Source organism: Taeniopygia guttata, chromosome 25, assembly GCF_048771995.1.
Source record: "Taeniopygia guttata chromosome 25, bTaeGut7.mat, whole genome shotgun sequence".
Lineage (NCBI taxonomy): Eukaryota > Metazoa > Chordata > Aves > Passeriformes > Estrildidae > Taeniopygia > Taeniopygia guttata.
The window spans coordinates 4,471,475-4,495,203 of record NC_133050.1 but is presented as its reverse complement, the minus strand read 5'-3'; the positions used below and the strand labels follow the sequence as shown (position 1 = coordinate 4,495,203).

The following is a 23,729-nucleotide window of genomic DNA, read 5'->3' as shown; positions in this document are numbered from 1 at the left end:
AACCCCCTGGAGGATCTTTCCTGTAAAATGAGTTCTGCTGTCTGAGTCTGTTGCTTCCACAATGCCTTTTATATTAATTACTCCTTTTAGAAATACCTTAAGAAGCGATCCAGTGGCTGCTGAGCAATCAGAATTGCTTTTGCCCCCCTGTTAGGTGAGATGGTTTCACCAGAAGATATTGAAGCCTTCCTGCTCAGGGCATGTCAGTGCCTGGCTCTTACAAGCACACACAGCTGTGCCGGTTGAGCTGACCATGGGGGGTAACCTGGGCTTTGTCTGATTCCCTTTCCTCAATAACAGCGTGTCTTGGAACTCTTTTCCCTTCTGCTGCCCTTGAAGAGCCATCCCCAAAGACATTTTCTGCCTCAGGCCAGGCAATGTCTCCTGAATCTCCCCCAGGCTGGGTCTGGAGCTCTGTCACTTGAATGCAGTGCTGGGTTTCTTCCCAGCCCCTCTGGGGTCTGTTCAAACAGGAGGCTGGGTTAAACCCTTCCCCTGTCCTCAGTTCTGAATCCTCCTGTGCCACTGAACAAGTTTCACACTGTAATAACCGAGCACTGCTCATCCATTGCGAGGCTCTTTTGGTTATCAGAGCTTGAACTTGATGGCAGACTGGAACAGTTGGAGATCGTGTTGTCATCAGGTTTTGGGCCTCGGTTCCCGTTGAAGCTGTGGCTGCACAATTCTGCAGACAATGAGGCCACTCTGGCCACTGGGTGAAACATTTTGGCCCAAGAATTCCTTTGGCATGGCCCTGTTGAACATTCACCTACAATTCCAATTTCTTTTCTGAGTCTGGAAGAGCCACAGCTGAGGCATCAAATTTTTTGGTTGTTCATTTTCTCAAGTTTTGCTTTCTCCTGTCCATACCACAGCATAGAGGCTGTCTGGAGTTACAAAGTCCTACAATGTTCTGGCTGGAACAGAGAATCCTCAATACAGAATTGTTGCAGCTCCTTTTTAGTCATGGGTAATGTTACTCCTGAGATTGCCCAGACCCTCTCTGGGTGAATGCACAAGAAACCTTCAGTCCCAGTATGTCCCAAATATTTAACCTTTTTCTCCACCATTTGCCTTTTTTTTTTTTTTTTCAAATACTGAAAAGATGTTTTTAGCCAGGAAATTCAGCCATTTCACAGAGGCTTTGTCTACCACTTGTTCTTGTGCTCCTCATTGGAGCCATCTGATTCCCTGAGTGGCAGGATAGGAGTGCTGTAGGGAGACATCCCTGGCTCCAAAAGCCCTGCCTTTAGCAGGGACTCCATACCAGGCTGTGAGCCCTTCCTTCCCTCCCCTGGAACAGGGTGTTGCTTTTAGCCCCCACTTGTCCTAGTTGCTTCCAAGTAATTTGGAGAGGCTCCACATCAAATTTTCCCTCTTTCCCTGGGGCTGCCCACACCTCTGGGTTCCCTTCAGCATAGGCCTTGCCAGACATTTGACACAAAGGTACAGCAGCAATAGCCTCTGTATCACCTTTTACAGTATTACAATGCCACCACCAAATTCCTTCCTAGTTAATAACAGTCACAGTAGGAAGAGAAAGAAATTAGTTTAGTTCAAACCACCTCCCCGCAGCTCCTAATTGAACAAATGATACCAGCTCAGCTTTCCTATTTATTCCTTTAATAATAAAAACACTCCTTTACAACGTTCCCCCCTTAGGTGTAAGATTCAGAGTGGATGGAGAGGCCCCTGTGTCCATCAGGAGAGGCCTCCTCTGGATGCAGACCCAGCCTGGATGTTCTCCAGGGCTGCAGTGTGGTGGGTCCCCGGTGGGATGGGAGCTCAGAGAGCCCTGACAATCCATGTCCATGCAGGGGTGGACTCGCTCCTCCTGAGGGTGCTGCTGTCTGTGCTTGCAGTGTCCTTGTGGGCTGCAGCTGGAGCCCTGACTCCTTCCCAGGGGCTGTTTGGGTGGGCTCTGCCCTGGCCAGGAGGGCAATGCCTCTGCCAGGTGCTTGTGGCCGACGCCGTCCCCTGGGTGCTGGGGCCCCCTTGGGCCCTGGGGTTGGTCCCTCAGGGGCTGTGGGAACTCTGCCATGGCCTTTGCCTTCAGCTTGGCCTTTTGCTCATCCCTCCTTGCCTTCAGCTGCTGTGCCTTTTTGCTCAAATGCTGCAGGGCCTTCTTGTGCCACTCCTGCAGCCGTGGTCACTGCCTGTGGATGCTCATCCTCTGAGAGCTGCTGAGCTTTCTGCAAAATCTTTCCTTTCTGCAGGGACCCAAGCCAAATCCTTCACAGAAAATCCTGATCCATCCATGTGCACTCTGCATTTCCCAGATGTTGCTTTGTTTTGCTCCTTGTGCTCAGGGTCCCCTGCACAGCCCGTGTGGCAGAGCCGGTGCCTGTCCTGCCGCAGTGTCCAAAGGCGGCCCCCCCGGCGGGCAGGGCCGGCAGCTCCCCGGGGCCGGGCAGCGGCCGGGGCGTCCCGCAGCCTCCTGGGGGCCGGGGGCCACTGCCGGCCCTGCCCGGGGCTGGTGGGCTCAGGCAGCGCCCGGCGCTGAGCCCCGGCTGCCCCACAGCCCCGGCCCGGCCCCGCAGCTCCCCACAGGCCCCCAGCCCTGCTCCCGGTCCCACACCTCTGCGCCCGCTGCTGCCGCTGCCCACCACAGAGAAACCCCTGACATCCTGACCTCCTGCTTTTCCTCTCCTGGAAACTGGGAATTCAAAGTATCAGCTGGCAAATTGTCAGGATAAGACCCTGCTGAAAAACATCCCCATCCTGAGTATTTTTCTCTTCCTCCTCTTTTCTATCATCCATTCTCTTACTGCATAGATTCCTCCTGCTGCTTCTTGCCTGAACCATATTGCTGCACACTCCCCTTCACCCGATCCCTTCCCAGCACACCAACACCATCCATCCGCTGTTGTCCAAATCCCTTCTCCCCTTCCCTTATTGCCCCCCCCCCCGGGTGTCCATGTCCTTAATTACCTCTGGGGGAATGTGCAAACTACCTCAGCATTCTCCCAAGGAACCCTTCAGAGACATTTTGGGATCATCATCCGTTTGGCCAGGACCCCTCAGTGGCTTTCCCTTTTCTCCCCTCCATGGGTGCCCTGCCATGTTCACTCCCCAAAGATCCCAGGGCACTCACTGATGAGATTTTCAGTGCTCTCTCCCTGCTGACTCTTCACAGACCCCCATGATGTGTCACTCGTCTGTCTCCTGGTCACTCCCGGGTCCCCAGTCAATCCCCGGTGCCGCCGCCAGCCAAGGGAGCCGATCACCCAAAGTGGTTGAGGCACCTTCAGCTGCACTCCCCGCCCCAGGGTGTGCGGGAAAATTGACATCACCAGAGGATTCTGTCCACAAAGCAGACAGAGGAGTCCTGTGAAACTACTTTCATTTCTAAAAATGAGAGTGGCCATGGGACATTCCCCATGGGATCTCTCCAATTGCTGGAGGACACAGCCTCCTTTTCATCCTAATTCTCCTGGCCACATCTCCCTCTGCTTTCCCCATTGGCAGAAGCACTTGAGAGCTACAGACTTCCCAATCCACCTACTACATACTCCCTTAATATGCTCCCTGCTTTTATACAGCAAATGATATTCATGGCTCTGTTAAGTCTTTGTTGTTCTTCTGGAAGTTCATGAATTGAGCAGGGCCTTGGCTGAGCAGCAGTCTGTGTCATCAATTAATAACATTTTCTGAAACCGATTCCTTCTCCTGTCACTCCCTTGTTTACAGCTCCCTGGCCCTCTGAGCCTTCCCCAACTGGACTCCTCCCCTCGGCCCCATCGCCCCTGCGAGGGGAATTTGGGGAGGTGGGAGTGGGGCAGCGCCAAGGCCGGGCCCCCCCGCGCTGTCCTGGCGGGAGCGGCTGCAGTGGGGACCGAGTGCGGGCGGGAGCGGCCGAGAGCCCAGCGCTGCCCCAGCCCGACCTGCCCCAGCTCCATCCCTGCCCCTCGGCTGGGATGCTGTGGGTCTGGGGGGAAGAGGGAGCCGGCAGTGGGTGCTGGGCCTGGGGGCAGGAGGAGAAGGGAAGGAGAAGCAGGCTTGAGGAACAGAATGGTCAAACGATGCAGGTGGCAGGAGAAGGTGGGATTGCACAGGGGAAGGAGGAATAGCAGGAGGAAGAGGAGTGTGAGGAAGAGCAGAGACACAGGAGGAGGAGAAGGAGCAGAAAGAGGAAGCAGCAGTAGGTTCCACCCCTCCATGTATCTGCAGCCTCCCTCCAGCCCCAGGAGCGTTTCTCCCCCCACATGCAGCAGGTGACTGTGGAGGGGGATCCAGGATTTTCACGGGGTGAATCTTGGTGTTTCTGAGCTTTTTTGGGCTAAATGTTGGTGATTTGGTTTTATGTGGCAGCTGAATCTTTATGTTTTGGAGGAGGTTTTTGCTGACTTGTGATGTTTGGGGAGTTTTTGATCTGTATCTTGAAGTTTGTGGGATTTTTGGGCTGAATCTTGGTGTTTTGGAGGTTCTTACAGACACAAGATTCCCAATGACTTCCTGAGATGAACTTGGGCAAGGAGGAACCTCCAGTCCAAGGTGCTCTCCTCTTGTTTTTTTCCCCAAACCAGGATTTTTCATTCCCTGGGCGTGTCTGGATGGAGGAGGAGGAAAAGCCCCGGAGATGCTGCAGGAGGAGGAGCTGCAAACCCAGCCCAGGGAGCTGCGGGGAGGAAAGAGCCCCCCTGAGCCAGGAAGGCGGGCGGAGATCCAGCCGGAGCTCGGAGCTGGTGGAGAAGTCTTATGGCAGGGAGAAGCCCCACAAGTGCTTGGAATGTGGGAAGGGTTTCAGCTGGAGATCCCATCTGATCTGGCACCAGAGGATCCACACCAGGGAGAGGCCCTACGAGTGTGGGGAGTGTGGGAAGAGGTTTCGGACCAGCTTCCATCTCCTCCTACATGAGCAGAGTCACACAGAGGAGAGGCCCTTCCGCTGCCCCGACTGCGGGATGGGCTTCAACCGCAACTCCCACCTCACCGTGCACCGGCGCATCCACACCGGGGAGAGGCCCTACGAGTGTGGGAAGTGTGGGAAGAGCTTCTCACAGAGCTCAAACTTGACCCAGCACCAACGGAGGCACCACTAAGGGAAGCCCTGTGAGTGCCCCAAGTGAGGGAAGAGCTTGGAGTGAGGGAAGAGAGTGAGGGAAGAGCTTGGAGTGAGGGAAGAGAGTGAGGGAAGAGCTTGGTGCGCTGCTCCAGCTCCATCCCCCATGGGAGGATCCGGGCTGGATGATCCCCAGTGACCCCCGTGGGGCAGAGCCCTGCTGATCCGTGGTCCTGGTGATCCATGCTGGGTGTGGGGAAGGTGTTGGCTTCTTGTCCTTGTGCTGCTGTGATTTGGGGGGGTTCCCATGGATGGGGGATGGGAGGTGAGTGGGGGGTCCTGGTGCACTGTGGGGGGCTCATAGCTCGGGGGGTCCCAGCGCTTTGGGGGAGTCAGGGAAGGGGAGAAGCAGTGAATGGGGGGGGTCCCAGTAAATTGGGGGGGTGCTGATGATAACAGGGGGTCCTGGGAGACAACGGGTGGGAAAGGACCGAACCCTAAGGGACTCCCCTAGTGCTGGTTAACCCCCCGTGCCCCCCCAGCCCTTGGGGTCCCCCACAGTCCCTGCACTGTTCCTGGGGGTCCCGCAGCTCTGGAGGGTCAAAGCGCAGGGGATGGAACCTCCGTCAGGGATGGGGGGCACAAAGGGGGTCCGGGCCCAGTGCTCGGCGGGGTCGGTGCACGAGGGGGGCCCGGTCCCTGTCCCGGTGCACGGGGGTGGCGCTGCCTGGGGGGTCCCGGTGGTTGTGGGGTTCCCAGGGTTCGAGGGGGGTCCGGTCCCTATCCCAGTTCTTAGTGAGTGGGGGGCAGTGCCCGGGGGGCTCCCACTGCTCGGTAATTGGGGGTGTCAGAATCCAGGACATCCCTCTGGCTGCCCTGGATGGCTCGAGACCCTGGCAGGGGCCTCGGAGACCTTGGCATGGTGTCAAGAGCACCGGTGGCTGTGGTTTTAGCCCCTGGAGAAAATTGCCAACTTTGTATAGGGAATTACAAGGCACAAGGGTTTGAGTAGTGTGGTAGGTGAATTAACACAGGGTGGAAAAGTAGAATTTTAACATTTTAAAATACGGGGTTCAATGGGACAAGGTGGAGGGATCTGGGTGTGTCCTGACCTTCTCCTTCTTTTTGCCCTCCATGTCTTGCTGTGATGGTGACACTTTCTGTTGGTTGAAGGTAGAGACACACTGTCCAACAGAAATGATAGATATTGGCACGTTATTGTGAACACAGTACAGGTAGTTTTTAGTGTAGAAGGCAAACAGCGCCCTGAGGGCAGGGAGACTGCCACAGACCGACCTGCTAGACAGAGCTCAGCAGAGCAGACAAAGCTGTTAGAGAAAAGGGAAAATAAACGGCCCTGAGAAGCAAAGCTCCGCATCTCGACTCCTTCTCTGCCCGCGCGGGCTGGGAGAAAAGGACTTTTCACAATCTCGGGGTCATCTCGACCCCCAGAAAACCGAGAGGGGGGGTCTCCACTCGTCCCAGTGCCCGGTGAGGGGGGTCAGTGCTCGAGGGGGGTTCGGGGGCACTGAAGGGGGTGCGGGTGCGGTTTTTGGGGGGTCCCAGCGCCCCCCGGGGCAGGGTCAGTGCTCAGCAGCGGGGGCTGCCTGGGGACCCCCCCGGCCCCCAAATCACAGCCGGGTCTCCTGCAAGGCACTGAGGGGAGGCTCGTTCACCCCCCCGCCCCCACCGGCGTCGCCACACACCTTCCCAAAGTGTCCCCAAGTGCTCCCAAAGTGCCCTCAGAATGTCCCCGAGTCTCTGCAGAGGTGACACCGGCCTGATGACGGCCCAGTGGTGATGTTGCTCTGTGCACAGCAGCCTCGGGATGTCCTCCATGGCTCTTTGGCACCGCTCGGCCACTGCACAGCCACCGTGGCCAGGAGAGGGACAGAAGAAGAGGGTGTTGATGTCCCCAGGTGTCCCCAGCAGGTGACGCATGGCCAGGCGGGCACTGGCCTCCCACAGCTGCTCAGCCTCGGCCGCTGTGGCCACCGAGGCCGCACAGAAATCAGGGGACACCTCCATTGTCCCCTCCAGGGCAGCCTCGATGTCCCTGAGCCGGCGCTGCAGCTCCCGGGGGAACACAGTGGTTTTGTCACACGTGGCCACCAAGTCCCCCAGCAGCCCCAGGTGCAGCTCCAGCCGCTGTCCCCTCCCGGTGGCCGCATCCCTGCAGGCGTCGCGGAGCTCGGTGGCCGCCTTGGCCAGCCGGGCCCAGCTGTCCATGAGCCTGTCCAGCACACGCCTGGCGCTGGCCAGGGCTCTCACACAGGCCCAGGTGGTCCCTGGGGTGTCCCCGAGGTTGGCCAGGGTCCATCCCAGGGAGGGGACAGGGCGGTGGCCCAGGGAGGGGACACGGTAGTGGCGCAGGGCGTCCTGGAGGTGAAAGATCAAGGTCCCCACAGCCACCCACAGGAACTCTGGGGACATGGCCAGCAGCATGTCCCTGTGCAGCCTGGCCACGGTGGCCATCAGTTCTCTCAGGGTGGCCACCAGCTGGCCCAGTGTGGCCACCACGGCCACCATCGCCTCCAGCAGCTGGTGGGGGGACAGCTGGGGAGGGGACAGGGGAGGTGTCAGGGGCCTGGTGGCAGTTGTGGCCTCCTACAGTGGCCCCTGTGCCCTCCTGTGGTCCTGTTTGTCCCCTCCCTGGGGGGCTCTGGTGTCCTCTCTGTCCCTTTTGTCACCCTCTCGTCTCCCACTGTCCCCCTCTGTTCCCTCCTACCACCCTCGGTCCCCTCCAACCCTCTGCCACCCCTCTGTCCCCTCTGCCACCCCCATGTTCCCCCTGTCCCCTCCCACCCCCCTGCCAGGATTGTCGCACCTCGTTGGGCTCCATGGCCGCTGGGGACACTCCGGGGAGGGGACACGGCCGGGGACAGTTGGGGACACGCGGGAACGCGGCGCGGCCGGAGAGGTGAAACAGGAAGAGGTGACGTCATCACACGGGCCCACCTCACCTTTGGCCGCTTTTGGGGGATCCTGAGGAGATTCTGAGGAGGTCCCAGGTGAGCTTTGGGGGGTCCCAGGTGAGGGTTTGGGTAGTCCCAGGTGAGGTTTGGGAGGTCCCAGATGAGAATTCCCAAGGATTTGGGGTTTCCCACCTGCCCAGGTGAGGTCTGGGGGTCCTAGGAGAAGTTTGGGGGGGTCTCAGGTGAGAATTTGGGGGGTTCCAGGTGAGGTTTGGGGGTCCCAGGTGAGGTTTGCAGGGTCCTGAGGAGATTTTGGAGGGGTACAGGTGAGTTTTAGGGGGTCCCAGGTGAGAATTCCCAAAGATTTGGGGGCTCCCAGGTGAAAACAGCTCGGGGGGGCTGAGGGGGGAGGGGCTGGGGAGGTTTCGGGGTGTGTCCCATGGGTGGGTGAGGGGCGGTGAGGGAGGGTCCGGGGGAATTTGGGGGGGTGGGAGCGGCAGGACGAGCCCCCAGACACTGACCACGCCCCTTTAGGCCCCGCCCCGTGTTTTGGCCCCGCCCCTTTGCTGCTGGACACGCCCACCGAGCGCCCCGCCCCCTCAGGCCCCGCCCATCCAGTTCCCGCTCCGGGTTCTGGCCCCGCCCCCTCCTGAAGCCCCACCCCAAATGAGCCTTGGCCCCGCCCCGGATAGATTTTTATCAATGGAAACCAAAAATCACCACAAATCGACCCAAAAATTCAAACCCAGGGGAGTGGGGGAGCAGGACCACACCTGTGATGTCACGGGGGAAGGACCAGGTGGGATTTTGGGGGGCTCCAGGTGGGCTTTTGCGGGGTCCAAATGAGTTTGTGGAGTGCCAGATGTTCCTGGGTGGGTCCAAGTGGGTTTTGGGGGAGTCTTGGTGCGTTTTGGGGGTCCCAGGTGGATTTAGAGGGGGATCCAGGTGAGTTTTAGCGGGGTCCCAGTGAGTTTGGGGGGCGAGTCCATCTGTCCCTGGGTTGGTCCAGTTGGGTTTTGGGTGGGTCCAGGTGGTTTTGGGGGAGTCCCAGGTGTTATTTGGGGGGATCCAGGTGTTCCTGGGGGCTCCTGCTGTGTTCAGGAGGCATCCAGGTGTTCCTGGAGGGGTCTCAGGTATCCCAGGGGCAGTTCCAGGTGTTCCTCCATGGCTCCAGGTGTTTTGTGGGGGGATCCCGGTGTCCTGGGGAGATCCAGGTGTGTCTGGGCAGGGTGCAGGTGCCCAGGTGTGCTGGGAACTGGTGATCCAGGTGTGCCGGAACCCCAACATCTGGGTGGGCTGGGACTCCGGTATGAGGGATCCAGGTGGGAGGAATGCAGGTGTGAGGGTTCCAGGTGCCCAGGTGTGGGTGGGACCTGGTTATCCAGGTGTGATGTCACCTGGTTATGACATCACCCACCTACCCAGGTGTGACATCACCTCTTGTCCTAGGGTGACGTTATGGTGTTTGTATCTCCAATCGTGTGTTCTGTTTACGTGTGATATTATGTTCTGTGCTTTCAGAACTGACTCTGAAAGTGAAGGTTTGTTTTGCCTTGTTATCAGCTGGTTCACCTCCCCCCATGGTCTGCTGTCTAGAAAAGGCTGGTGCTGCCTGGCTGGCTTTTGCTTTGCTTGGCTTGCTTCTGCTTTTGCCATTGCTTCCTAGTTAGGTTAGCTAAGCAGTCCAATTCTTTCCCTGGACTGTTTCTTTTCCTTTCCTCTTCCTGAATACCATCCAACCTGCTCTGGACTGGGATCTGGGAAACACCAAGGAACACCAGGAGCCTGCATTTGGTGATCTGCAGCAGCCATCCCCAGTGCTGGAGAGCAATCCCCAGCGTCCAGACCCGGGCGACCACTCCCAGGAAAGACTTTCTGGATTTGTTCATCTCTTCAGAGTGGTGAAAGAGTTTTGTTGTCATCTGGTGTTGTTAATTGTTTTGGTGCTGGGGAGTGCTTTGTTCCTTGAATAAAGAGGTTCTTTTCCACTTCTCTCTCAGAGGAAATTTTTCCCTGAACCAGGTGGGTGGGGAGGGGCCGTGGGGGTTTGTTTCCTGGGGACTCCTTTCAGAGGGTTTTCCCCAAATTTGCCCTAAACTAGGACATTGGGTTAAAAGGGAGAATAATTTAGGTGTCATTTCTTGGTTGGATACTTTTAAAAGACCTTGTAACAAGAGATATTTGGCCATTTTGTGACTTGCTAATGAAAGACTGCAAAACTCACAGTTGTAAGGCTGCAACACTGATAAGAAACAAGAAGCACCTGAGTTTGAACACGAACTATGGTCTCAAGTACCTTCAATCCTGACCAGGACACAGGCAGAAAAAACAAGCAGAGAACCCACACATAAAGCCTGGCAGTGTGACAACAGACCATTGGTTTCACTGAGCCCCACGGTGTCACGATGGTCCCCTTGGCTCCATGAGCCTCTGAAGTCCACAGAGGCCCTTTGGTTTCACAAGGCCTCAAAATGTAGAAATGGTCTCCATGGTTTCATGAGCCCTGCTGGGTCACAATGGACCTTTGGTCCCAGGATGCCCCAGAGTGACACAATGGTGACACAATGGTTCCATTGGACCCTTCATCCCACGGAGACCCACAGTGTTCACTGTGGTCCCCTTGATTCCATGAGGCCCTGCCACGCTCTAATGGCCCCCTGATTCCAGTGAGTCCCAAAGTGTCAGAACAGTCTCCATTGTTCCATGAGGCCCCAGAAAGTCACTGTGGTCCCCTTGGTGCCACAGGGCCCCACAGTGTAACAATGGACTCTTGGCTCCATGAGGTGCCACGCTGTGTCCCAATGGCTCATGGTTCCATGAGGCCGCACAGTTTAACAATGGTCCCTTGGGTCCATGAGGCCTTGCTGTGTCACAATGGACTTGGGGTTCCATGAGCTTTCCTACTGCCAAAAACAGTCTCCCTGGTTCCACAGTGTCACCATGGTCCATTTGTTCCATGAGGTTCCATAGCAGAACCTTGGTTCCATGGCCACCTTGGTTCTGTGTGACCTTGCAGTGTCACAATGGACCTGTGGTTCCATGAGGCCTTGCTGTGTCACAATGGCCCCTTGGTTCCAAGAGGTTTCTCAGGGTCACAATGGTCTCCTTGGATCCGTGGTGTCACAATGGACCATTGGTTCAATGTGGCCCCAATGTGCCAAAATGGATTTGGGATCCATGGGGTTCCGCTGTGTCACCATGGACCCTTTGTTCCATGAGTTTGGACAGAGTCACAGGTAACTCCTGGGTTCTGTGAGGCCCCATGGCCACCAAATCTCTGAAATATCAGAACAAGACTCCTTAACACTAAATTGCTATTTAAGAGGGGATCATTTATTCAGGCCTGAGGTCTAGTGAGGGATAACTCCTAACCTTATGTGGACATGTAACTCTACCAGTGTGTTGCTTATACACAGTCACTAAATGTGAATTACAATTTACCCATTTCCATAAAACCCACCCCAAGTTCCCAGGTTCAGTCCTTGCTTTTTCTATCACTGCACTCTTGAGCCAGATGTCTTCTACACTTCCAACTGTCCTTGCTGGAAAAGCAGCTCCTGCACACCTTGTTCCTGTGTTAAAAGTTCACAGGCACAGTAAAAACTGAATTAACCCTTTTGGTATCAAGGCCAAGGCTTTGTGTGGCCAGGCAGGGGCAGCAGGAGGCAGAGCTGCCAGCAAAGGAGGGGCCAGCGAGGTGGGGCAGCCGGGGATGACGACAGCCTGCAGGGACAGAGGCGCAGGGCAGGGACACCGTGGGACAGCCTGGGCTGCAGAGGGCACAGGGATGTGCAGCAGCTGCAAGGCCCTGACAGAGCCAACCTGTGCAGCACTTTGGCTATGGCTGCTGGCCCTGGGCCTGAGGCCACGAGGGGACAAGTGACCCTTGCAGCCCTGGGGCCTCAGTGCCTCCTTGTCCCTGCTCAGCAGCCTGGCAGGGGCCGCCCCATGGTCCTGCCCATGGCATGGCACATCCCCACATCCCAGTGCCCATCCCGGGAAGAGCCCTGAGCAATGAGGGAGGGACAGGATCTGCCTTGCCAGGGGCTGGGGCTCAGGCCTGGGCCCTTTGCATTCCTGAAACACATCCAGGTTTGCTCAGCACCAGAGACACCTTTCCCTTGCTTGTCCCCAGCTGTCATCTCTGCCCCCAGTGTTCTGCTCTGACTGGAACCTGGGGACACTTTCTCAGTCCTGTCCCTCAGTGGGACCCATTAAAACTTCAAGAAACTTTGGAGTTTTAATTTAACTTTGAGTTCTTGAGAAGTTTTTTGAAGACACACTCAGGGACTGAGTCTGATGTAAACAACACCAAATCCCTGAGAGGGTCATTAAAGTTTTCCTATTCCAGTTGTGGAGAAAGATTTCAAAGTGCTTGTAAGGAATACACATTCCTGTTTTAAAGGGTGTATTTTATTACATTTCTCTTTAGATCAGAGGCAATTGCAGCATTCTGTGATTGATATTGAGCCAGGGTCTCCCCTCAGGAGCTCTGGCCTGCTCAGAGAAGCTGTGCCCTGAGCTCTGGCCCAGCGGGGACAACCTTGCTCCACATTGCCCAGGCCCATCCTGTCTGTCCTCACTCACCTGGGACCTGCTGTGCCTGCAGGGCTGGCTGCACCCTGCCTAAGAGGGGTTTTCCCTTTTTCTATGTTTGAAGCAATCTAAAACTCCTGAGTTTCCCCATGAAAACAGACACCCTCCTCAGGTGTGTGCCAGCCCAAGGTGCCACTGAAACCACTCCAGACCGGCCCTGGGCCAGCTGTGAGGGTGGATCATCAGCCCAGCTGCACTGGGCCACTGCAAGGGGCTGTGGCCATGGACACTGCACTGACCCCACTGCTGGGTTTGGCTGCCACGGCAGCCCTGAGAAATTAAACTGTCCTTGGAAACACTGGGGAGGACTGGGACATACTGGGGAACACTGGGAATGCTGTGGGACACACTGGGACACACTGGCAGTGATGCTGTGGAGGGCTGGGACAGCCTGGGAACATGAGGAATGCTGAGGGGGAATCTGGGTGGACTGGGATGGACTGTGGGGCTACACTGGGACACACTGGGACATATTGGGAGTGAAACTGGGAGTAAAACTGGCGGATACTGGGACAAACTAGGGACATTGTGGGGAAAACTGGGCAACACTGGGGCATACTGGGGATAACACTGGGAAGAACTGGGAGGGCTTGGGAATGAACTCAGGTGTATTGGGAGGGACTGGGCTGTACTGGGAAGGACTGGAGGGGAACTCAGTTTCTACTGGGCTGTACTGGGGATGAACTGCGCTGTACTGGGAGGGCCTGGAAGGGCACTGGGGTCGTACTGGGCTGTACTGGGGATGAACTGGGCTGTGCTCGGAAGGACTGGAGGGGTAGAATGGGCTTTTCCTGTCCCCGCCGCCTCCCATTGGCCGAGGCTTCCGCCTATCACAAGTCCCAACCAATCAGCGCCAGGTATCATGGCTTTGTGGGCGGTGCCTGAAGTCTGCGCCATATTTTCTTTTGCCTACAACTCCCATCATGCCCCGCAGCCCAGTAGAGCCCCATTGGGGCCCGGACTACAACGCCCGTCATGCCCCGCGTTCCACAGAACCGCCCCGGTACCGCCCCCATCTGTCCCGTAAGTGTCCCCCAGCCCCTCCGGGATCCCCAAGTGCCCCTCAGCGCCCATTCGGGACCCCCCGAAAGCGTCCTTGCATCCCCTGAGTGCTCCCAACCCCACAGATCCTCAGTGCAGCCATTTCTGAGCATTCCTCTCCGCTCATCTCCCGAGGCACCAGAGCTCCTTAGAACACAGTTCCGCACCTCAAATTCCTGCCACGCCCTGCGCCCTAAGGAACCCGGTTAAATCTCTCCAAGTTCCCCCCGAGTGTTCCAGAACCCCCGAGGACCTGAAGTCGCGTCTCGTATGCAAAAGTGTCACCCGAGGGTTTTCCCGGACCCCAAACACCGCGTCCGAGCCACTTCCGGGACTACAGCTCCCATCATGCTCCGCGGCGCCCGTCCAGCGCTGGTCCAGCCGTGACTTCATCTCCCGTCATGCCCCGCGCCCCACCGAGAGCCGCTGTAGCTGCGCCTAGAACTCCCGTGATGCTGCGCGGCCCCGTTACACCGTATTGTACCCGCGCCTACAACTCCCATCAGCCCCCGCGCCCCAGCGAGCCCCGCCCGAGCCCCCCGAGTGCTCCCCCGGACCCCGAAGGGCCCCAAATTCCCCTCCCTGACCTCCAAGGGCCCCCCTGAACCCCCGAGTGCTCCCCCGGACCCCGAACTGCCCCCCAGAATCCCTGAGTGCCCCTCCAGGTGCCCACCCGGCTCCCCCAGGTATCCCCCAGACCCTCGAGTTCTCTCTGAATTCCCTCCCCAGACACAAAACTGCCCCAAATGTGCCCCAGAAATGTCTCCATGGACCCCAAAGTGGCCGCTTTTACCCTGCCTGTGAAAATGATAAAAAATGATGACAAAAGTAATAAAAATAAAGGAAATTAGAATAAAGAGGGCAAAATCAATAGCCAATAGTGGCCAATGAATTAATGAAGGGAATTGTATTACTTAGAACCAATGACCAATAATTTTTTGATTGCAAAAAACATATAGAGATTTTTTTATACAAGCATTAAAATGAAATAATAAAATATAGAATAATATTTTTATGCATAAGCAAAATAAAATTTTAATTGTTATTAAGCTAAAATTAATTAATTAAATTAATTTAATTCATTCATTCAATTAAAATTTAACTAAATTTTAATTATGAAAAAAATTCATAATTTTTAAAAAATGTTTTGGGGTGTCAGTCGCAGGTGGGCAATATCTGGGGGTAAGGGGATGTGGTAAATGGATGTGATTCATGCTGAATAAGCTGTTGTCCTAGATTGCAAGGCAAGATGTATTCAATTGCCATCTGTTAGAGGTTGGTTCACTGCATTGTTTATTTTATCTTTTTATTTTCTTCCCTAATAAAGAACTGCTATTCCTGCTCCCATATTTTTGCCTGAGAGCCCCCTTTAACCTCAAATTTATTGCAATTAAGATGGACAGGGTCTACATTTTTTTTTTTCCCCCATTTCAGGGGAGGCTCCTGCCTTCCTTAGCAGACTCCTGTCTTTGCAAACCAAAATAGATTTTGGCACCCAACATGAGGCTCGAGGGCACAGGTACAAAAAAGGGAATAACAGTTCTTGAGGAATCCAATTTTTTGTGCTGCTACAGAAACCTCGTTAAGCGGCACCCTGTGCTCCAGCCTGCCCTGGTTTGGGTGACACGGAACCGTGGCTGCATTTCTCCATTTGCAGACCCTTATCTAAACATGGTTCCTACAGCCAAGGCTGCTGTGGCTGTTCTCCGGTTTGTTCTATGGGTGAATAAGGGGAAGAATTCATGGATTTGTAACTTCCTCTGGGAAGCAGGCACATGGATTCACAGCTATCACACACTGACTGTGTGCTTTTGGGGTTACTTTAATAATGGCACCTACTGTGAGGAAATGACGCCGGGGGAAATTTTCTCCCAACCCTTTAACCATCTCTTTGGGTCTGCCCCACCAGTTTGTGAAGGGTTCAGATCCACTCCAAATGCCAATGTTATCATACAGGGGCTGGTGTTGCTGTTAGCCCTGTTCTATTTAGCACTGAGACACAAGGGAAGATTACCCTGGATAACCACCCTGACACCCACCCCAGAACCTGACACGGCCCCAGAGACCAGGGATGCTGCTGCCCCAGAGCCTGACCCTGCCCCACAGCCCACCCCAGATATGACCCACCCAGACTGGGTGGGGGTCTGGTGAAGGAAATGCATGAGATGCTGAAGGAATGCATTTCCCCAGCTGGTGAGAAGCCCTCCCCCTGCCTCAAAAAAGGAGAATCTGATGGTGCAGCAGTGGAACCCACAGATTTTACAACTGTCCAGGTTCCAGCTGAACCACAAAGGCAGCCACAGCCAGCAGCAGTTGCCCCTGTAGAAACAAGGAGGTCTAAGATGAAACCAGAGCACCCAGATAAGGGAAAGCCCTCACAACCCACAGGGGAGCCAGAGGCTGTGATCATCACCGAGTCCCTGATGTACAAAAGTCCCTGATGTAATCTGCACAAGGACATTGTACGATGGAGACGTGAGGCTTATACAACCTGACTACTTCAAGTCTGGGACCTCATGGGTACAGGTGTCCAGCTGGATGGTGGTGAGGCAAGGAATTTGGGACCCTTGACCCAGGACTCAGGTATGAATCAGATTTTTGTAAGGGAGCCAGGGTCTCTTTCCTTCTGGGAGGGGCTTTTAATGAGGGTCAGAGAGAGGTTTGTCCATAGGGAGAGAACACAAGAGCACCACCACAGAACATGCTGGAAAGCCCTTGAGGAAGGGATCCAACAGCTGAGGGAAGTGGCAGTGTTGGAGGTACTCTTTGGGAGGGATGGACAGCATGATAATGACTCCGACAAGGTCAGGTGCACAGGGCAAATGCTGTGGAGTCTGGCAAGTCTGGGGCCATGTCAATACACCACCTTCATTGCCACGATTAATGCCGATAACAGCCGAGAGACAGTGGGCTCTGCTGCCAACAGCTCAGAAATGGTGAGAGTGTGATCCATGGCCCAGTGCAGGCTCATGTCTCAGAAATGGTGAGAGTGTGATCCATGGCCCAGTGCAGGCTCATGTCTCAGAAATGGTGAGAGTGTGATCCATGGCCCAGTGCAGGCTCATGTCTCAGAAATGGTGAGAGTGTGATCCATGGCCCAGTGCAGGCTCATGTCTCAGAAATGGTGAGAGTGTGATCCATGGCCCAGTGCAGGCTCATGTCTCAGAAATGGTGAGAGTGTGATCCATGGCCCAGTGCAGGCTCATGTCTCAGAAATGGTGAGAGTGTGATCCATGGCCCAGTGCAGGCTCATGTCTCAGAAATGGTGAGAGTGTGATCCATGGCCCAGTGCAGGCTCATGTCTCAGAAATGGTGAGAGTGTGATCCATGGCCCAGTGCAGGCTCATGTCTCTGCTGTGCTCAAGGAACTCCAAGAGGAGATGAGGGAGATGAGGGAGGAGGTGAGGAGGAACAGTTCCCACATTGCCCCAGTGCGAGTCACAGCCCCAAAGTCAGAGCCCAACGCTCCCCAGGCAGAGAGAGAGGGAACGCCCCACGGGCTGGCCTGGGGTTCTTTCTGTGTGACCATGGGGGAGACATGGGAAGGTGGGATGGGAAACCCATTTCTGTCCTGGCAGCGTGGGTGTGTCAGCTCAAGGAGGTGAAATGCGGATGAAAAATTAAACCCTGCAATTCTAATAAAGATTTGTAAGGAATGGGTATGTTTATTTACAGTGTTGTGGACGCATGTTGGGACTTAATGCTTTTTAATGGACATGAACACTTTTGAGAACTTTTGATCTTTTTTTATTACTTTTATTAATTTCTATATATATATAATTTTATAATAGGTTAATGCTTATTTATTTTGCTGATTTTACATTATACTTATAGTTAGTTATATTTGTACTCAGTTTTTTCCAGAAAGTACAGAAAGAACTCCTGGGTCACTCTGCCCTGTCTGTTTCAAGGTCTGAGGAGTCTTATCTTTTAGTGCGGAAATCTGCATTCTTTCTCCTCAGCTGGGGTAGTTTTGTTAGGCCTGCAGTCACCAGACTAAACAGCATATTTAGCAAGCTCAAAGTGGTACATTTCACCTAAATTTAAATGGATTTCTACTTTGTTAAATTTTTACTCTGTCTCATTCCCCCCTTTCCTTAAGATGATAAGTATATTTTTTTACTTAATGCAAATCTTGACATTAGTAAGTGCCTCTTAGTGCTTTACTATGTACATTTGACTTATTAGGTACAATTATAGTAGTATAAGTGTTATGAACGAGCACAATAGGCTTTCTAATCCAATTAAAAAGATTTATTAATGGTAGGAAACGAAAGCAAATCAGCGCGCTGGGCAGCAGTTATTCCAACTACCGCCCTTTCGTGCCCCATTCCCCCCCAACTTATTGGGTCTTCTCCTCCGGAAGTGTGACGTTCTGGTGTCTTTTCTGCGCAGGTGCACTCTGTTGCTAGGTGGTCGTTTTCTGCCTTTTGGTGGTCGTGGGATGAAGGCCAGTAGTCTTCCTCAGGGTTGTTCCTGTGATCTGGGAATTCTCTCAAAACAAGAAATGTTATCTCTAGGCACGTTTACTCGCATTCCACAAGATTACGGAACTGTCCTTGAAGATATTCGCTTAGGTGCTTTGATGCCTAACAACCAACCTCCACTCCCTAAATTAGTTTTAACTCCCTAAAGCAGTGTGTAACGAAGTTGTCCTTGAGAGATATTCTGGAATGCTTGGCAAAATGAGAACATGTTCAGACAAGTGAAAACTCTAAGTGAAAATTCTATTTTATAGATGTAAAAACTCTATATTATGAACAAAAAGGCCTTATTTTCCTAACAATATCCCCCCTTTTTATTTTAAACCTCTTTTTGTTCACTAAAGCGCTCTAATTCTCTTTTGCTTAATTCTAAATAATCTTCAGTTTCTACTTCGCTAAGTGGCTCGTATTTTGGTTTTACCATCATTAAATGTGCAGCTTCTAATCTATTTTTCACTAGTGTAATAAGCTTGTTAAGAATACATGGCCCAAAAGTAAGTACTAGAATTAGTAAAATTACTGGTCCTGCAAGGGTGGATAATAGAGTGGTTAGCCAGGGAGAATAGGTGAGCCAGGATTCATACCAGCTCTGCTGGGATTCTCTTTCTCTTTTTCGTTGTTCTATTTGTTTGCGTAATTCAGCCATCGTGTCTTTTACAATACCCGTGTGATCTACATAAGTGCAGCATTCTTCCTGTAAGGCAACACAAAGCCCACCCTGCTGTAAGAATAACAAATCTAATCCCCTTCGGTTTTGGAGGACTACCTCAGAAAGGGATTTCACTGATTTAACTAGTTCACTTATGGCTTTATCTATTCTACTCAGATCTTCATCTACAGATGTGCGCAGAGCTTTCATACCCGGTTTTGACTCACTAAGGAGGCAACCCCTGTTCCTACTCCTGCTCCTCCTAAGCTGAGCAAAATTGCTACCGTTAGTGTTGTAAGTGGTTCCCTTTTAGCCAGGTAGTGTTCAGGGGTCATTTGATGTTCTAGTACGTATTCTTTTGGATGGTATACGATTCTGGGGATTATTAGAACTTGAATGCAGAAATCTGAATTATTAAAGGCTTTTATCGATAGGCAGGGTGTAACTCCAAGTTGTTGACATACCCATTTAGTATTGACTGCTGGCATAAGCCAATCAGAAGGCTTGTTTGTTCTGTTAATGCTTATTGTTGTGTTGCAGAGATGTTGCATATCTGCTGGAACCTTCCCTACACACCTTCCTTGTCCACTAACCTGGGACAGTGTAATGCCTGAAACACTATCTCTTCCCTTTCCCCAGAGACACTCCTTTGGATTTGTACCATTTATTTCTCTTGCCTCAGATGTAATCCCAATAGCTTCATAAAAGGGTGGATTTATCATATAGCAAAGCCAGCACCCCTTGGTTAAGTTAGGATAAGTATGATTCAAAACTCCAAAAGTAGCTTGCATAATTTTCCATAAGGTTGTATACTTCTGCACTAATATCTGAGGTTCTTGATCAATTTTGTTTGATTTTATAACATTATCTCTGGTTTTATTACTCTCCTTTAAATTATTGCTTATTACTGGATTTGGGCCTATAGGACTAGGGTCATGTGGAGCTACCTCCTTTTTTATTTGTATCAGATTTCCTGGATCATGTCCTTCTATCCAATGCCTAACCCCCCATGTTTTGCCTATTAACCATCCAGAATCACTTGGTTGAGTGACATTTAGGTAAAGAAAGGTGCAGTTTCCAAGTAAGTTTTTCCCAGTCCAAGGCCACTCTTGTGGTCGTTTACACCCTGCTGGTCCATGCCCTACCTTTAAATATTTGTCTAATCCTCCACCCGGAGCCCACGCTGATGCTATTGTTTCACAACCCCAATAGGCGCAGTAATAATGTCTAGGGTAATTACAGTATTGCTTCCCTGGGTTCGAGGCAGGGCACATATAGAAGCTTGTTAAATTTAACAGCTGCCCACATTTTGAACTTTGAGTTAAATCACAAATCCCAATCTTAAAGCTCGGTGCTCCAGGTCCTGTTATTGTCTGTAAAATATGACGGGTATCGTGATCCTCCCATCTGCTTAAGGTCCATTTAAAGGGTTCATGTATATTAACTGTAGCACTCTGGAGGGGAAGCCATACAAACATAAAAACCCGTAGGATTGAGTGATACGCACTGCAGGAGAGGATGTTACTTATCATGCTCAGTTTTACATTCCCATTTTCCCTCATTCCGTTGTCACCATTCTCATACCCATGATGATTTATATTCTTTTTCAAGGTTTGGGAGGGCCTCTCAACCCCACTACCTACCTCTCTGTCTCGCCTGTCAACTTGGTTGCTACAAGTTACAGGGTAAGCCATCTTCTCGACAGCAGAGATATTCTTCAGGGGTGGGATTGTTCCCTCTCTCCCACTTTGACCTCCGGGAGTTCCAGTTTTTCGCATTTAACTGTGGGGTGTCGCACCTGAGCCTTTTGACTAATTTGCGACACTTGACTTGGACTATATTCGTGAGGAATGGACCTAGGGGTTCATTGGAATGGTAACAGTGGAATTCAGAGTTTATTCCTTTTACGAAAATCTCCCACCACTCAGGGGATCCTTTAGTCAATTCCCGAGTGGCAACCTTGTAATTTAGTACTTCAGAGGTCAATTTGCGCTGCTCCAGCCAGCAGCGTTGACATACACTTTTCGGAGCTCTCCCCTTTCTGCAGTGAGCCCACCACAATCCTTTACAGATTTTGCAGGAAAAACAGGCAAAAGGGTAACAATGACAATCTAACCAGCTACACTTTACTCTAATACTTTGATGTTCAGCATGGCCCTCCCCTTCCCAAGGTTTCTGCTCTTTTTCAAGTCGGATGAACCGATAAAAGGGCTGCTGGGCTGAATCCTCTAGACGTTTACAGTATCCTGGGGGTTTTGTTTCTCCCACTAGTTGTACTTGCAGTCCCCAGTTATCCCCAACCCAAATGTCCTTAGAGTTGATAGTGTTCATGAAAATTATTTGTAAGTCCTTTTTACTGTTAACTTTAAATCCCCCGGCTTCCCGTCAGTTTTCCAGCTCGTTTCCCTGGAAGTTGTATGGAATCGAGTTGGATCCACCGGCCCCTTTATTCTGCTAGCATGAGTCCATCCCTTCTCTGCTGTGCGGACTGCGGAGTCAGTGGTGATTAAAACCAGGTATGGTCCGTCCCACTTTGGGGTGATTGAATCTTCCTTCCAGGTTCGGATGAGGACCCAGTCGCCGGGTTGTACCTGGTGTAACACAAGATCTAGGGGTGGTCTTTGGGCCCACATCCCCTTTTCCCATAACTGTTTTTTATATTTCATTAAAGTGGTTAAATATTTATTAATACTTTGATCAGTAATGTTAGGATTAGTTTGAACTTTTTCTAGGGAATAGGGCATCCCATACAACATTTCAAATGGGGACAGTCCTATATCAGCTCGTGGCTGAGTTCGAACATTTAATAATGCCAACGGCAGACATTTTATCCAGGATAGTTTAGTTTCTAGTACTAATTTGGTGAGTTGTTTCTTAATTTCTCCATTCATTCTTTCTACCCTCCCCGAACTCTGTGGATGCCAGGGGGTATGTTGTTCCCATTTTATGCCCAGAGCTTCTGCTAGCATCTGTGTTATTTTTGAAGTAAAATGGGGGCCTTTATCAGAGTCTATCGTCTCTGAGACTCCATATCTAGGTATTACTTCTTCCAGCAAGGCTTTTGTTACTGTCCGAGCTGTCTCCCTGGCAGTGGGGATTGCTTCCACATAATGTGTTAAATGATCCACTATAACCAAAAGATATTTCAGTCTCCCTAACAAATTGTAGTCCGCTTCAGGAACTAATAGGAAATCACCCACCCCCATCTTAGTTCCTGATTCTACCATCACCTCTTTAATAATTTGTACTTCAAATAGTTCCCCCTTAGCCCCTATTACTGTGGCTGTCTGTTTCGATAAATTACAGCCCTGAGGCAGGAATTGAATAGTAGATCTCTCTGCTCCCGTATCGACCAAGAAATTTATTTCCTGGCTCTGGGGACCCACCTTCAATTTTATCAAGGGCTCTTTTTGATGTTTCCCGGTCCCCATAAAGTAGACCCCCTGACTCCCCTATTCGATTTTGAACTCCTCCTCGTCCTTAAGCCTCCTTCTGCACTCCTTTTTGAAATGTCCCTTCTTACCACAATAATAACACACCCTTTCTCCTACCTTTCCCTTGTCACCCTCCCTATTCTGAGTGACTCTCTTTTGTCCTTCCTCCGCTCGCCTGCTTTCCCTTACCGCAGCAACCATCATTTTTACCTGCTTCTTCTGACTTTCATCCTCTCTTCGGACATAAACCTTCTGTGCCTCTCGCAATAATTCCTCTAAACCCCTGTCCTGCCAATCATCCATTTTCTGTATCTTTCTCCTAATATCATCCCAGGACTTAGAGACAAACTGGACTTTAAGAATTGCCTGTCCCATTGGGTCATTCGGGTTTAACCCCGAGTACAGCTGAAAACTTTTCCTTAACCTCTCCAACCATTCAGTGGGGGTTTCATCCTTCTTTTGTCTGTCATTAAATGCTTTATTTATGTTCTGGCCCCTAGGAACGGACTCTTTTATGCCATCAATTAATATGGTCCGAAAGTCCCGCATGTTAGCTCTATGGACCGGATCCTGGTTATTCCAATTGGGATTCTCGAGAGGCCATTTGGTATCGGCCCGCTGCTGGGCATGTGCAGGTTGAGCATCCCAGACCCGCATACCAGCAGTTCTTATCATGTTCTTTTCCTCAACCGTGAATAAAATGTTAAGTATAGATTGTAATTCCTCCCAAGTGTATATATTAGGACCTAAAAATTGATCCACCCGCTCTGCCACACCCAGGGGGTCTTCTAACAAATTTCCCATCTCCTTCTTAAAGTCTCTAACATCCCCTGAACTCAAGGGCACCGAAATGAATCCAATCCCCCGCTGTGGTCCCCCCCATGGGCATTTCCCTTAAAGGAAATAGTTTGCCTCGCGTCTTACTTCGGGTAAAAGGACCACGCGAGCCTGAGGGTTGATCAGAGTCTGAGTCTGATTCTTCCTCATCCGATTGTGGAGGAGGAGGGGGTGCATTCGGCGCAGGGGGAATGTAAGGCGGGGGTGCAATAATTACTTCTTCCGCTCGCCCCTTCTTTTTCTTTCCCCCTGAAACCTCCGAGAGTTTAAACACGAGCACCTCTGGTTTTTCTGTCCAGACTCGGGCATAGGCACTCTCCTCAGGGTTAGGAGGTTGTTTAGTGTTTATCCAACCATTTAACAGTTGCTTTACCCAGTCTTCTGAGGACCCAAAGATGGGCCAAAAAACACCTTTAGAAATCTCTTGTCCTCCCCATACTTCTATGCAATAGTGTATCATCTTTGCTTTATCCTTCCCAGGTGCTCCTGGAAAGTGCTCCCAATTCGTCAGCATAAACCCTAAGGGACTATCCTTAGGAATTGGGGGAAGTTTTACCCCCACCGGGGAGGGGGATTTACTCTTACTCTTCCCCTGCCCCATGTCCTCCAGAGTACCTTCAATCACTCACGACAGCACAATCGCTTCCCCTGGTTCGTGGCCCAGACCCTCGCGAGCTCTGGAAAACGCACTACTAAGGGTCCACACTTGCTTGGAGAATCCGGCTGCCGGTTCTCCTCTCATTCACACACACACTCGCCGTACTCCGGGAT

General features: G+C 52.1%; 1 protein-coding gene and 1 long non-coding RNA gene across 3 annotated transcripts in view; one reads left to right on the top strand and one right to left on the bottom strand.

The window, feature by feature from the left end:
• Positions 1-5,042, top strand: part of LOC140680617 (uncharacterized) — a 58,745-nt gene extending 53,703 nt beyond the window's left edge. Inside the window, exon 3 of the mRNA XM_072918594.1 lies at positions 4,865-5,042. Coding sequence (XP_072774695.1) covers positions 4,865-5,042 — 178 coding nt within the window. The remainder of the gene's footprint in view (positions 1-4,864) is intronic.
• Positions 1-23,729, bottom strand: part of LOC140680592 (uncharacterized) — a 402,733-nt gene that overhangs the window by 364,300 nt on the left and 14,704 nt on the right. The gene's annotated exons all lie outside the window — the stretch shown is intronic.